At 37.4% G+C, this 14,888-nt stretch overlaps 1 protein-coding gene across 1 annotated transcript in view; it reads right to left on the reverse strand.

The window, feature by feature from the left end:
* Positions 1–327: 327 nt before the first annotated feature.
* LOC149529148 (UDP-N-acetylglucosamine transporter UGNT1-like) overlaps positions 328–14,888 on the reverse strand; it is a 40,513-nt gene continuing 25,952 nt past the window's right edge. Inside the window, exons 8-10 of the mRNA XM_089808460.1 lie at positions 1,163–1,270; positions 959–1,015; positions 328–780 (exon numbers count right to left, since the gene is read on the reverse strand). Of these exons, the coding sequence (XP_089664586.1) occupies positions 706–780; positions 959–1,015; positions 1,163–1,270 (240 nt within the window). The 3' untranslated portion in view covers positions 328–705. The remainder of the gene's footprint in view (positions 781–958; positions 1,016–1,162; positions 1,271–14,888) is intronic.

The raw sequence follows: 14,888 nt of genomic DNA on the forward strand, positions 1-14,888 counted from the left end.
ATAATCACCTAAATTTATTTGCATCCAAAAAAAAATCGCCACAATTATTATTAAATTTTAATAAAATAAAATAAATAAAAAATCGCTAATAGAAAATAATTTTCTGCCTTGCCTCGAAGAAAAAAAACACTCTACACCCTCGATTAGAAAATTTTTCTTCACATTAAATGTTGAATTCGCCAGCATTTTACATATTTTTCTCGAAAGAGATTTCTTAAAGTTATCCCTGGATTGCAATAAATATTCTTAGATGAATTAAAGGAATAGCCATGAAAAAAGGATGTCAAGATTCATTAACGTGAGATGAAAATAAATGAGGAATAATCCTAGTAAAATAACTGTCATCCCTATTCATGGTGAATAATCAACTCTTGTTATTGTTAAATTAACCTTGAAACCTGGGTATATTGAAAAACAACCGATGACTAGTAGATATTCCATGTTCATATGGCAAACAAAGGGGAGGCAAAAAGCTTTGACACATGCTACTTCGTAATAAGTGAAAGATGTGACCTGAAGGATGACTCGTAATGAGCATATATATTATCCAACTTGGGCAGTCATTTTACACATCACCAGCAGGTGCAGTTTGTTAGCAATTAAGTTCATGCTATTACAAGGTCGTGATTTTCTGTATGCGACACAATAGTCAAAGTACTAATACCTATTTCCATCCAAACATGTAGAAGACCATAGTGATCATCGTCATTTCCCCTTGATTTTGCAGTAAGCATATACACCCGATCCAAAGAACCCAAGAGACTGGCCAACAACATTCAACTGCTCAAGGAAAGTACAATATGAGCAGGCTTCAAATAACTGTATTTGTACCAATAATTCCAAGATATGTCTAAACCATTATTCGCAATCAATTGTCACCAAATTCTATTAATCTCTCTGAAAGGGGCGGAAAACAATTTAAAAATTCTGGAATATAGAAAAAATGAGATATATTTACCCAATCAAAAGGTAATCCACCAAACAAAAGCCAGCCAATGGCTACAGTGAAAAAATCCTGAAATTCCAACAGTTTAAAGGGATTACTAAAACTTGCACAACATGAGAATAACTTAGTAATCTTTTTTAAAAACATAATTCTTTAAAGGAAATATTAAATGGACCTACCAAGAAGTAAATAAAAACGAAGTATAACAAAACTTACCTTCAAATTACCACATATAGTTTGTGTGAGGGCAGAATTAAGAGTCGTATTTAGGAATATGGCATAGTTAATACAAAATGCCATTGTACAGGATAGCAGCATCATAACCTGCAAAATTAAGGATTGCTCAATTACTGCAAGATTCAAAGCCAAGGAATGCATTCACAGGAAAGGAACTAGTGCTCATGCATTTTGCAAATTCTGAATTAGAAATATAAAACATTAATGCAAATTCTGAATTAGAAATATAAAACATTCGCCCTATAATCAGAACCCGGAAATAACTATGTTTCCCTGAGCTTTCAGAATGGGTTTCTGAGACAGCAAAAAAAAATTGCCGATTTTGGGGATAGGAGGGGTACAGCAAATTGGGGGTGGCTATATAAATATAGAGAAAATATAAAATATATAGGAAAATTTGCATATATACATTACATTCATATGAAGACATGAATAAACCATACCATTTAAATAATAGAACCTTATATACAACATTTCAATAATCAAACTCAATGCTCAATATGTTATAATGCATTCATAATTTGGAATTATTGTCAATGTGCATGTCATATTAAAATAATAACATAAAATTTTGAAATAAACCAAAGAACATAATTTAGAATTCATTTTCGATAGCAACAAGAATAATAACCCATCTTCCAAGTTGAAATGCACTACTATCATTCAATTTTGAAACTACACTAACTATTCATTGTAAGTGGACTGATATTAACACAAAAGATCTTCTATACAATTATGATCATGATATAGGTTTGTTACAGTAAGACACGGTCTTGATGCAACTTCCAATATTCACCATATCTCTCACAAAGGACCCAGATCAAACCAAGACCAACAAAGCACAAATGCATTGCTGGAAAATGACATAAGGATACAAGATCTAGGTCTATAATGCACTTTTCAGACTTTCCCCGCACCTTGCAAACAGTCTCCTATATAATTAAGAGCGTGTAGTGTGACTGTAACAGCAATATTAATTCCATAATTCTTAACATAATATTGTCAAATACTAATCAGAGGGCCCCAAATAGCAAGAATTAACTACCAAACAGTAATAAGCATGTTAGGGTAACTTGGAAGGTTAAAATTTAAAAAGATGTTTTCTAAAAGAAAAATATTTTATGAGTGTTGATGTTGTCTATAAAATTGGCAACGCCCATCCATCTCGGGAACTTCTAAAGCATCCCCAACTGTCCCTGAGACGTATGAATGTCCCCAAACAAATATCCTTAAGTCCCCAAGTTTCCGGGACATTTCCTAGGAATTTTCAGAAAAGGGGGACAGAGTGGGGACATCCCCAAGGCCCCAAAACGTTTCTGGTACAGGGGCGGGGTTTTTAGGTCGGGGACACAAGAAAATAATCCATGAAGAATTTGTTGGCATGAGTACGTCAAAAAGACTAAGGAACAAGACAGGTAGAGCTTACCGGTGTGGCCAATTATGTATCAATTGGTACAAGGTTGTGACCAATGATGTAGTGTGTGCACATGAGTGCATCTCTCGGTCACAGGTGATTGGAGAAAAGGCAAGAATATGACAAGCAAAGGAAGTCATAAGGACATTCAATTAAACAAATTGGGCCAAGTATGTAAGCACAAGTTGCAAGATGTCAACGAAGCACGAAGGATGAAGTGACTGGTGGTCATGAAGACAGGTTAAGACAGGTTGAGGCAAGCGAGCCGGATGAAGTATAGAAGGAAGATACATGTGATTGACATGTCATGGAGGAAGTGAATCACGACTGACATCCCAATTAATGAAGTTGGAACTATCACATCAAGGGGAGACAAAAGAATTTGAATTTGAATTCTTTCGAAACGGACAAGCTATCAAAGTCACAGAACATCTATGACTTTTGTTCATACAAGGTACATCTAACAAGAGTGGCGCACAACAATGCCATGAGTACATGCTAAATATAGGCTGGTGAATTCAAACTTTGAATTCTCGAAGTATGGATTGTAGCTGAGTGATCAAGGATCATATTAAAAACTGTTATTTGAAAGGAGGTTAGATTGCAGATTGATAAGCAAAACACTAGAGAGCTGAGCTGAATGTAATCTCGAGGAAAAGGAGAAGAGAAATAGATAAGAGCAAGGTGTGAAGGCGTAGTGTGTTGACAAGAACCAGTGTGCCAAACAAAACAGTGACAAAGCATGTCGTTGCCAGAAAAGCCGAGCACATTACATCAATCTCTCTTTTTTTTTCTAATCACTATAACAGAAAATCGCATCGAGGGTGAACTTCAACAAGTTCTTTGTATCAAATCCCCTAACAAGGTGACACATCATTTTGTGTTCTAAGTTCTTTAACCAGATTGCTCTTAACCGGGCAAGACTCTCACAGTTCTTTACCAAATCCCTTAACCGGGTGACACGTGACAATGCCTTTGTAATCTTCTAGCAGAGTCAAGCTCTTAACCGGGCACAATTCAAGACAGTGCAAATTTTGTGAGGATTGTTTCACAAACCGTGGTTCACACATTAATTGGGTTTCACGAGATAAATATGTGTTATGTAATGCTACTTGTGTCTTAATAGTTTTTGCTTGATCGTAACCAGTTAAGTTGCATTTTCCTATTTCAGTAAACCGCTGTGAAGTGAGGTTGAAAGAAGTTTTGAAGTTTTTGCAATATACTGATTCACCCACACCCTCTGCCCCTGCCCCCACCCCCCTCTCAATGTATCCATTAGTGAGTGGACCAACAATTGGTATCGGAGCCTTGTCCTCTGAAAGCAAGAGTTTAACAGCTCGAGGAAAAGATCAAAATGATGAAGAGGGAAGCACCAAAGTTTTCTAAGGAAAACTATGCCCTATGGTGTGGAAAGTGAAGCTACGTCTCAGAACACTGAGAGATGTATACTAGAAGCATGTTGAAACCAAGTATGTTCAACCTGTAGGACTGCTCGATGCAGATCAAACAAAAGAAAAGGAAGCCCATATAACCACCATCGAAGCACTAGCAAGTACTCTTTCATATGTTGACTATGCTGATGTAGAGGACATTGAGACTGCTTATGAAATTTGGGAGAAGCTTAACACTGTATGGAGGAGACAAGCACGTCAAAAAGGCAAAAGTTGTCTAAGAGGAAAATACAACGACGTGAGGATGTAGAAAGGAGAAAACATTGGGCAATATAGCAAGAGAATAAAAGCCATTTTGATTGGCATAAGAGTTGTTGGAGGCAGATTAGAAGAGGATGATGTAGTGAGAAAAATACTAAGGACTCTACAACCTCAGTTACAATAAGGGGCTCATCCTTTCAGGAACTAAGAACACTAGAGAAAGGTGAGGCATCTCTTGATGCCTTGATAGGAAAGTTGACTGCATGCAAGTTGAGCAACTTTGACAACAGTCAACCCAAGGGTGAAGCTGCATTCAAAGCTTCAATTGCACTTGTTGCACCCAAGAAAGGAAAAGTAGTGGAAAGCACTTCTAAAAACAAAAGAGATCTTGAAAGTCTCTTCGCTGAGGAAGTTGAGCAAGAAGAGTTGGAGGCTTTGTTCGCAAAAAGACTACCAAGAGGTAAAGGGAAGTACAAGGTAAACTTCCTTTCAAGTGTTTTGACTGCAGCAATATAGGTCACATAGCTGCTAGATGTCCCATGCCCATCAAGAAAAGAGATGGACAAACTTCAAACGAAAAGAGAAGCAGCATTGCTACATTGTTGAAGGTGTGACTGATGAGGAGTTAACCTACTCTGATGAAGACAAGATAGCATTTGTTGTTGCAAAGGAAAAATGGGTCGAGAGAGCTCTAATATCAAGCATCAGCCACAACAAAAACTAGATCATAAAAAGTGGTTGTTCTCATCACAAAACTGGTGATCGAAGCAAGTTCCACGAAGTGTAAAGTATGATAGAGGAATGGTAAGATTTGGCAATGGTTCATCATGCACAAATAAGTAAGGGTACCATATCCCTGAATGACTCAATTGATTGTGAAGATGTCTATCTAGTGGAAGGTCGAAAATAAATCCTGTTGAGTGTAGCTCAACTAAGAAATAAAGGTTATAGGTTTGAGTTTAAGAAAGGGTCTTGCAGGATTCTTGACAAGACAAGTAAACTACAAGCTACTGGTGAGCAAAGCAAAGGTAATCTATTTTATCTCAATACTTTTGTAATTGCTTGATAGCTCAGTTTGATAATAGCAGGTTGTTTCGTAAAAGGTTATGCCATGTAAATTTTGAAAGCATTATTAAGGTAGTATTATTAAAGTTAGTGCACTCTGACCTGTGCGATCCTATGAGGGCTAAGAGTGTATCTGGTGATAGATATTTCATGATGTTCATAGACTAGCATTTGCACCAAAAGGATGTGCAATAGTTAGGCCGATAGAGAGATATATAACTAACATTCCATTTTGTAGAATATATTTCATTTACCTTTTTATGTTAGTGTAAACTATTTGACTGATACATGGAAGGGATGACTGATTGGTTATAAATTCCCGAAAGAAGAACATTCAATGCAACTACTGCCACAAGTTTGGACACATGAAGGTTGAATGTCAAAAACACTTAGCTGCACAATCTAAGCAATCAAGTTCGCAGCCCAAAGTGAACAATGCAAAGCACACTGAGCATACAAAGTCTACCTTTTACACCTTCATAGCTTAAAGGCCTGCAGATCATGTCAAGTCATCTGCCTGGTACATTGATTCAGGTGCCTCTCGTCATTTCACTCACCGCAAAGACTAGTTTACTGACTCCCAGCCTTATTCAGATGTTATTTTTGGTGGCGGAGAAAAGTACACGATTGTTAGCAAAGGCAACATTCAGATTCAATCTGTTGGGAGGAATCTCATTTTCCTCGATGTGTACTACGTTCCAAGGATGGAACTAAATCTACTCTCAGTCAGTCAGTTGTTGCGACATTCTCCACACTTGGATGTCACCTTCAGTTCACATCAGTGCACCATCACTGATCAAGCGACTCAGTCTACTGTTGTAGTGGGTCTTGAGGATCATGGTCTTTTCAAACTTACTAATTCTGGTGATTCTCAGGACTTAGCTATGGCTACTTGGCGGTCTTCTGTTAGCACACTTTGGCATCAATGATATGGGCACTTAAATGTGCATTTTCTCTCACAGCTTGCTCGAGATGAGCTTGTTCTTGGATTGCCAGAGATTCAGACTCAACAACTTGGAGATTGTGATGCATGCTAGGCTAGGAAGCAACATCACACACCTTTCACTAGTGGCGATTCATGGCGTGCTTCTCGGGTACTTCAGCTTGTTCATGCCGACATCTGCATCTCTATGGCCACTCCTTCTGTTCTTGGGTCTAGGTATTTTCTGTTGTTTGTTGATGATTTCAGTACAAAAATGTGGGTGTATTTCTTTAAAAAGAAATCAAATGCATCTCCTGTATTTCAGGAGTTTTAAACATTTAGTTCAAAAAGAGTTTAGGAAATCTATTATTACTCTTAGATTAAACAATGAAGGGGAATTTTGTTCTAATGTTTTCTCTAGCTTCTTGGATACACATGGCATCAAACACAAGTTAACCACACCCCACACGCCACAACAAAACAGTGTAGTTGAATGTCGGAACCGAACAATCACCGAGATGGCTCGATCCATGCTCGAACACATACATGTTCCGAAGAAGTTTTGGGCAGAAGTAGTTAACACTGCAGTTTATCTGTCGAACCCGTCACCCACAGTGGCAATCAAAGGTAAAACTCCAAAAGAGGCCTAGTCAAGTCGCAAGCCCAGAATCAATCACCTGAAGGTTTTTGGTTCCCTTGCTTTTGTTTAGATCTCTGATGCGTCATGCACCAAGTTCGATGCCAAGAGTCTAAAACTCAAGCTTGCTGGATACAACAGTCGTCATAAAGCCTACCACCTAATTGATGTTGAGACATCTCGTCTCATCTACAGTCATGATGTAGTCTTTGATGAGCAACAAGGACCTTTCAAACCTGTTTCTCTTGTTCCTAATTTAGCATACTAGCCTATGAAGGCTCATGATTTGGGAGTTCGGCTTCCACTAGGTCCACCTAATGGGAGGCCTCCAGTAGCTCCTGCAACTCCAATTACACCAGTGATCCCAGTACAAACACCTCCAACTTCTCGTGCAGGATCACCTCGATTTGTAGATGCTTCACCTGAGTTTGATCCAAATTCTTCTGATGAGGACCCTGATCACCAAGCATCTCCTGATACTAATGTTGGTCGTTCTCCTCTCCGACCTAAGTGGTGGGCTAAGACACGTGTTGATCTTCATGATGATGAGCTCAATGATAGGAGAACTGCTTGGAAAAAGAGCAAACCTATAGAGTTTGTTAACTTTGCTCTCATGGCCAACATTCGCAGTGTGTTTGAACCTCAAACGTATTTCAAGGCTATAAGAATTCTAGAGTGGGAATACGCCATGACATCTAAACACCAAAGCCTGCTAAAGAACAACACATGGGTCCTTTCTGATCTTCCACCAGGGAAGAAACCCACTGGCTGCAAATGGGTTTACAAAATCAAATACAAATCAGATGGTACTTTGGATAAGTACAAAGCTCATTTAGTTGCAAAGGGCTTTTCTCAGTGTCAAGGCATTGATTATGAGGACACATTTGCTCCTACTACAAAGATGAGCACCATCAAATTAGTCCTAGCCATGGCAGCACAATTTGGATGGAAGGTCCATTAGATGGACGTAAAGAGTGCTTTCCTAAATGGTGATCTCCATGAAGAGGTCTACATGACGTAGCCTCCTAGTTTCAAGGTTGCTAGTAAAGACCATCAGGTTCTCAGATTGGTAAAAGCTCTCTATGGCTTGAAGCGGGCCCTCGGGCATGGTACATAAAAATTGATAAGTACCTCAGTGATCAAGGCTTCACAAGGAGTTCTTCAAACTCAAATCTGTACATCAAGACTACTGACAGTGACATCATCCTTCTGGTTATTTATGTAAATGATTTGATCATCACTAGTAGTTCAGCATCTTTGATTCAGGAAATCAAACAAAATCTATGCCAATATTTTGATATGACTTGCCTTGGGCTCATGCATTATTGCCTAGGTGTTGAGGTTTGGCAACAATCTTCTGGTATATTCATCTCTCAGTCTAAATATGCCATGGCTTTGTTGGACAAACTTCGTATACAGGATTGCAAGCCTACATCTACACCTATGGAGAAAGGTCTCAAGTTATCTGCAAAGTTTGATTCTCCTACCGTTGATGATAACTACATACATGTAACTAGTAGGCAACCTCATCTACCTCTCTGCTACCAAGTCTGATATCAGCTTCGCAATCAGCTATATCTCATGTTTTATGACAGCTCCTAAGGCTGATCATTGGATGGCAGCAAAGCGTGTGCTTCGTTATGTGAAGGGCACTTCCAATTATCGACTTTTGTACTCTAAAAGTTCTAATACTAAACTCAGTGTTCACAAATTCAGATTGGGCGAGCTCTGTTGATGATAAAAAGTAAACTTCTGGATATGTCTTCAGTTTGGGATCCGGTGCAGTCACATGGACCAGTAAGAAGCAGCAAGCAGTTTCTCTCTCCTCTACAGAGGTCGAATATAGAGGGATTGTCAAGGCAGGATGTGAAGTTGTTTGGCTTCGTCAAATGCTTGGGGATATGTAGATGTCACCAGCAGGACCGACTACTATATTTGTTGATAACGAAGGCATTATCAAGTTAGCCCGAAATCCAGTCTTCCATGAACGAACCAAGCATGTGATGTTTACAGTCACACATAGGCCAGCTAGTTGAAGACAGGACAATAGACTTGCAGTATGTTCCTACCACAAATCAGACTAGAGACATTCTCACAAAGCCTCTTGGTCTTGATAAGTTTGTCAAATTCAGAGGACAGCTTGGTGTTCTAGATAGATTAACCATTAAGGGAGGGTATTACAATAATAGATAATCATCTATTATTAGTTAATGGTAATCCATTATAAATATCTAGTTAGCTTTAGTTCGCTGTAGCTTTTTTAGCTTTCTCAGCTACAATAGAATGTTTCTATCTTTTACAATTGTTTCCTAAGGAAACATCATTTTATTCTTTTGTATATAGTGAACTTTTGGTCTCTATTAATGATAGGCAAGTATTTACCAATTCCTTCATGATAATAATTGCATAGTTTAATTTTAACAACTTATAATACGACCCTTTGACATGTTCATTTCAAAAATAATAACTCATAGATATATCATTATAAATTTTATAATAAGAAATAGGTTTATTTAAGTCATTTTATGATATTCAATTTACTTCAAAATAGATGTCAAAAATTCTTAATTAAGATGTCATTTAGTAAATAGACAATGTCATTTTCATTATAAGTATATTATGTCAATCCATTTCATTATTTTTGAAAAGTAAAGAACAATGTATTTTCTTAATATTTTTTCTTAAATCTTTGATGTTTTTTCAAACTATATTTTTCAATATACTATTCAACATATATATCTTACTAATAAATATATGCACAATCTATTCCCAAGAATAATTTATGCACAATCTATTCCCAAGAATTACAAATTATACATTTCAAAGTTTTCATTAAGTTATTTTGTGTCTCATTTCTTTGAAATAGTTGAAAAGAATATCATAAACATCTTATTTTCGAAAGTATTTCTAACAAAATAAATAACAAAAAATTATTTGTTGAAGATCTTTTTTCAAATCACCAAAAATAAATAAATCATAAATTAAAAAGGTATACCAAAGAAACATTTATTTATATATTTAATTTGTTAATTAATTTTTACAATAATATTTTATTTTTATCAAAATAAATTTATAATATAAACTCCATCTTTGTTATAAAGAAGATCATTGAAATGTTAACTAAACTCTAAGAAACGTTTCTTTAAAAAAATTTAAAAAATAGAATTTAAATAATATTGATTCTAAATTGTATCCATTAAATCAACAACCTTTTTTTCAATTATTAAATTATTAAGAAAATATATAATATAAATAGTTGAATTATATACAATATAATATAGACATATATAAGAAATGAGATTCTTGATAAAAATTAAATTAAATTTGACATGTAAAATTTTACAATGTAATAAATTATAGATTTGAAGAAATACAATAAAAGAATAAATTTTGCTAAGCGGATAATTATTTTTTGTCAACAATCCATCAGATTTGTGTTGCATCAGCACAGTCCAAAAAGTAAAAATATTAAATCGGAATTGATGTGTCTTCACAACCTATGTGTCTTTCCAAACATAACAAAATGACATGGATTTTGCAGATTAGTGGAAGACCCCAAAAACCTTCCTCGGATGAGAAACCCATGAACCACCGAAAAACTCAGTCAGATTTTGTTCTGACAATCGAATGACTTTTCCTGGGTAAGACATCTTATTTTACAATCAAACTCTTCCATATAATACCCTATCGGCTAATGATTTATCTAGGATGATGTGGACTGTTTATTTGAAGGAAAGTCAAAAGCCTTTCACATGTTCAAAGCCTTTAATGCCAAAGTAGAAAGGGAGATAGGTAAGGCATTGAAGTGCCTGAGACCAAACTAGGGAGGTGAGTTCGCCTCACAAGAATTTGAGAGCTATTGCGAGGAACATAGAATCAAAAGGCAGATGTCAGCTCCCATAAGACTGCAGCAAAATAGTTTTGCAAAAAGAAGGAACTGAACAATCATAGATTGCACCAAAACATTAATGATCTGAAACAATGTTGCACAAGTCTATTGGAAAGAAGTCGTGAGCACAACTATGAACACCTTGAATAGGGTACAAGTGAAGAAAGGCACACAAAATGCAACATATGAGCTATGGTTTGGACACTCAACCTCAATGAGTTACTTCAAATTGTTTGGAAGCAAGTGCTAAATAAAGAGAGATGAGTACCAAGGGAAGTTTGAGCCAAAAAGTGATGGTGTCATTTTGGGATACTCTACAAAGTGCAAATCCTTATTGGTGTTTGTAAAACTCGAACAAATAAGATTGTGGACTCTGTTAATGTAAAGGTAGATGAGTTCTCTGAGAAGAATGAAGAAGAAAGCAAGAAAGAATCAGAACATTATAAGCAATTTGCATACTCACCATTGACTGATTAGAGGCAATACAAGAGCAAGCGTCAGCACAGGCAAAAGCAGTTCACCCTGAAGAACAAGCAATTGAAGCCCCGGGAGAGGAAACAGTGCTAGCAAAATATGTAAGAAGGCACCACTTAGCATATCAGATCATTGGAGACAAGAATGGTGTTGTGATGAGGAAAAGAAAAGTGAGAAAGACAATATGCCTGCTCTCACATGCTTCACCCAAAGCCACAAGGGAAGCCTTAAAGGATGACGACTGGAGAAAGGCCATGGAGGAAGAGATTGACCGGATAGGTAAAAGAAAAACACGGACCTTGGTCGCCCGATCAAGGGATAAAAATGTCATTGGCACAAAGTGGATATTTAGGAACCAGATGAATAAGGACGGAGAAGTAAAAACAGACAAGGCCAAACTTGTTTGCAAAGGGTATGCACGAGAGGAAGGAATATACTATGGATGAACCTTTACACCAATGGCAACATTGGAAGGAGTCGGGATACTCCTAGCCTTCATGGCCTATAAGAAATTTAAAGTGTAAAGTGTACCAAATGGATGTGAAATCCGCATTCTTGAATGGAGTAAAGAGGAAGAAGTGTACTACATACAGAAACCATAAGGGTTTGAGACTGAAGAAGGCAAGAACAAAGTATGCAGACTAAAGAAAGCCCTATATGGACTGAAATAGGCACCAAGAGCTTGGTATGAGAGATTGCATTCATACTTAATCAAGATTGCATTTGTGAGAATGAGTGACAATAGCAACATCTACCTGAAGAAGGAGATAGGGGTTGGGCTACTAATTGTAGAAATATCCATGGACGACATCATCTTTGGAGGAGAGGACAAGATGAGCACAGAGTTTGCAGAAGCAATGAAGAAGGAATTTGAAATGTCCATGATCGATGAGATCAAGTTCTTCATTGAGTTACAAGTGTCCCGACTGAAGGGAGGAATCTTCGTAGGACAGACAAAGTATGTGAGGGAGATTATGAAGACATTCAGTCTGGAGGAGGCCAAACTAATGGGCACCCCAATGGTGACCGGTTGTAAATTATCAAAGGAAGATGAGACCCCGGAGGTAAATGAAGCTATTTACCAATCTATGATTGGTAAACTTCAGCATGTAGTACATGGTAGACCAGACATTGCACAAGTTGTTGGGATAGTGACTAGATTCTCAACCAATCCAAAGGAATCACGCTTAGTTGTTGTGAAAAGAATCTTCAAATGCCTTAAGGGTACAAAAGAGTATGGTCTATGGTATCCCCACATGAGTAAATTTGAGCTTAGTGTTTTCATCAATACAGACTAGGCAGGGAACATAGATGACAGAAAGAGCATGACTGGAGGTGCATTCTTTCTTGGAGGAAGTTTAGTAGCTTGGACCAATAAGAAGCAGAACTGCATATCTCAATCAAAAGCAGAAGTAGAGTATGTCGTAGCAGCAATGAACTACACTCGGGTTGTTTGATTTAAACAACTACTTGAACAAATTCAAGAGAAAGTAAAAGAAACGATGGTTATCAATTGTGATAACACAAGTGTGATAAACATTTCAAAGAACTCGGTTATACAATCTACAACAAAGCACATATCCATCAAATATTATTTTCTCAGGGAGCAAGTACAAGAGAAAGAGTTAAGGTTGAAATCTGCACCAACCAAAGAACAATTAGCAAACATATTCACAAAACCTCTTCAAACGGACAACTTTGAGTATGTAGGGGTGTTACCCCTATCAAGCCTGAAGTAGAATAAAGGTTCAAGCATCAATCCATGATCCTCGATGACCAACCATAAAGTGGATTGATGAAAAAGTTGGGGCTAATCCATAGGGGGAGCAATCATTAAGACAAAATATGCACCTTTGGCATTGTTGTCAAAGGGGTAGAAGTAAGCAAGGCAAAAAGAGGAAGAAGACAGTGAAGGGGAGAAGTTAAGCAAGTGATGCCTAACAAGAAGGGAGTGACACTGCAGGAGAAGTAGAAGAGGAACCTGAGTGAAGCAAGGGGAGTAGTAAGAGGGCACGACAAAAAAAGGTAGAACAAGTCAAAAAGCATATAGACAAGCAATGCAAAAATGGCAAGCAACAAACTTGCAACAAGTAGCATCATCCCAGGACGAGATGTGGATCAAGAATAGAATAAGGTAAAGTCATGAATCTATTTGTTAAGAATTAAGTAGTCAACCACAAAGATGACAAAGGACAATTATCAACATACAAGTGTTATCATCAGTGCTAAGGGGGAGATTGTTGGCATAATTGTCAAAAAGACTAAGGAACAAGATCGGAGGAGCTTATTGGTGTGGTCAGTTCTGAGTTGGTTGTCATTGATGTCAAAGACTAAGACATAGTATCAACTGGTACAAGGTTGTGACCAATGATGTAGTGTGTGCACATGAGTGCATCTCCTGTCCACAAGTGACTGAAGATACGACAAGAATATGACAAGTGAAGGAAATAATAAGGACATTCACTTACACAAAGTGGGCTATGTAAGCACAACTTGCAAGATGTCAAGGAAGCACAAGGATAAAGAGACTGGTGGTCACGAAGACAAGTTTGAGGCAAGGCAACTGGATGAAGTACAGAAGAAAGATACACGTGATTGACATGTCATGAAGCAGGTGGATCACGCCTAACATCCCAACTAATGAAGTTGGTACAATCACATCAAGGGGAGACAAAAGAATTTGTATTTGAATTATTTCCAACGGACAAGCTATCGAAGTCACAGAACATCTGTGACTTATGTTTGTACAAGGTACATTTGACAAGAACGACACACAACAATGACATGAGCACATGCTAAACATAGGCTGATGAATTCAAATTTTGAATTCTCGAAGTATGGATTGTAGTTGAGTGATCAAGGATCATATAAAAGGATATTATTTCAAAGAAGGTTAGATTGCAAATTCATCAGAATAATGCCAAAGAGCTTAACTAAGTGCAATCTCGAGGAAAAGGAGACAAGGAATAGAGAAGAGCAAGATGTGAAGGTGAAGTGTGTTGACAAGAGCCAATGTGCCAAATAACATAGTGACGACATGTGTTGTAGCCCACGGAACCGAGCACATTAGCGATCATGTATGAGTTGCAGAGTCGAGAGAGAACAAAGCAAGTTGCAAATAGGTCCAAGGAGTATCAAAGTGATCTACATCAAGCAAAGTGAAGTAGCTATTATGTTTAGATCAATCTCTCTGTTGTTTTCTAATCACTACAACAGCAAATCCTATTGAGGGTGAGCTTTAACAAGTTCCTTGTATCAAATCCCCTAACACGGTGACACATCATTTTGTGTTCTAAGTCCTTTAACCATGCTACCCTTAACCAAGCAACTCATGTAAGTATTTACTAAATCCCTTAACTAAGTGACACTTGACAGTGTCTTTGTAATCTTCTAGCAGAGATAAGCTCTTAACCAAGAAGGTTATGAGGATCGTCTCACACACCATGATTTTCACCCTAATTGAAATTCCACGAGATAAATCTTTGTGTTATGTGATGCTAGATCAATCTCTCTGTTGTTTTCTAATCACTACAACAGAAAATCTTGTCGAGGGTGAACTTTAACAAGTTCTTCGTATCAAATCCCCAAACAGGGTGACACATTATTTTGTGTTCTAAGTCCTTAACCATGCTACTCTTAACTGGGCAAGACT

This window comes from Cupressus sempervirens, chromosome 11 (genome assembly GCF_028749045.1).
Source record: "Cupressus sempervirens isolate cs-2001-9-10 chromosome 11, ASM2874904v1, whole genome shotgun sequence".
NCBI lineage: Eukaryota > Viridiplantae > Streptophyta > Pinopsida > Cupressales > Cupressaceae > Cupressus > Cupressus sempervirens.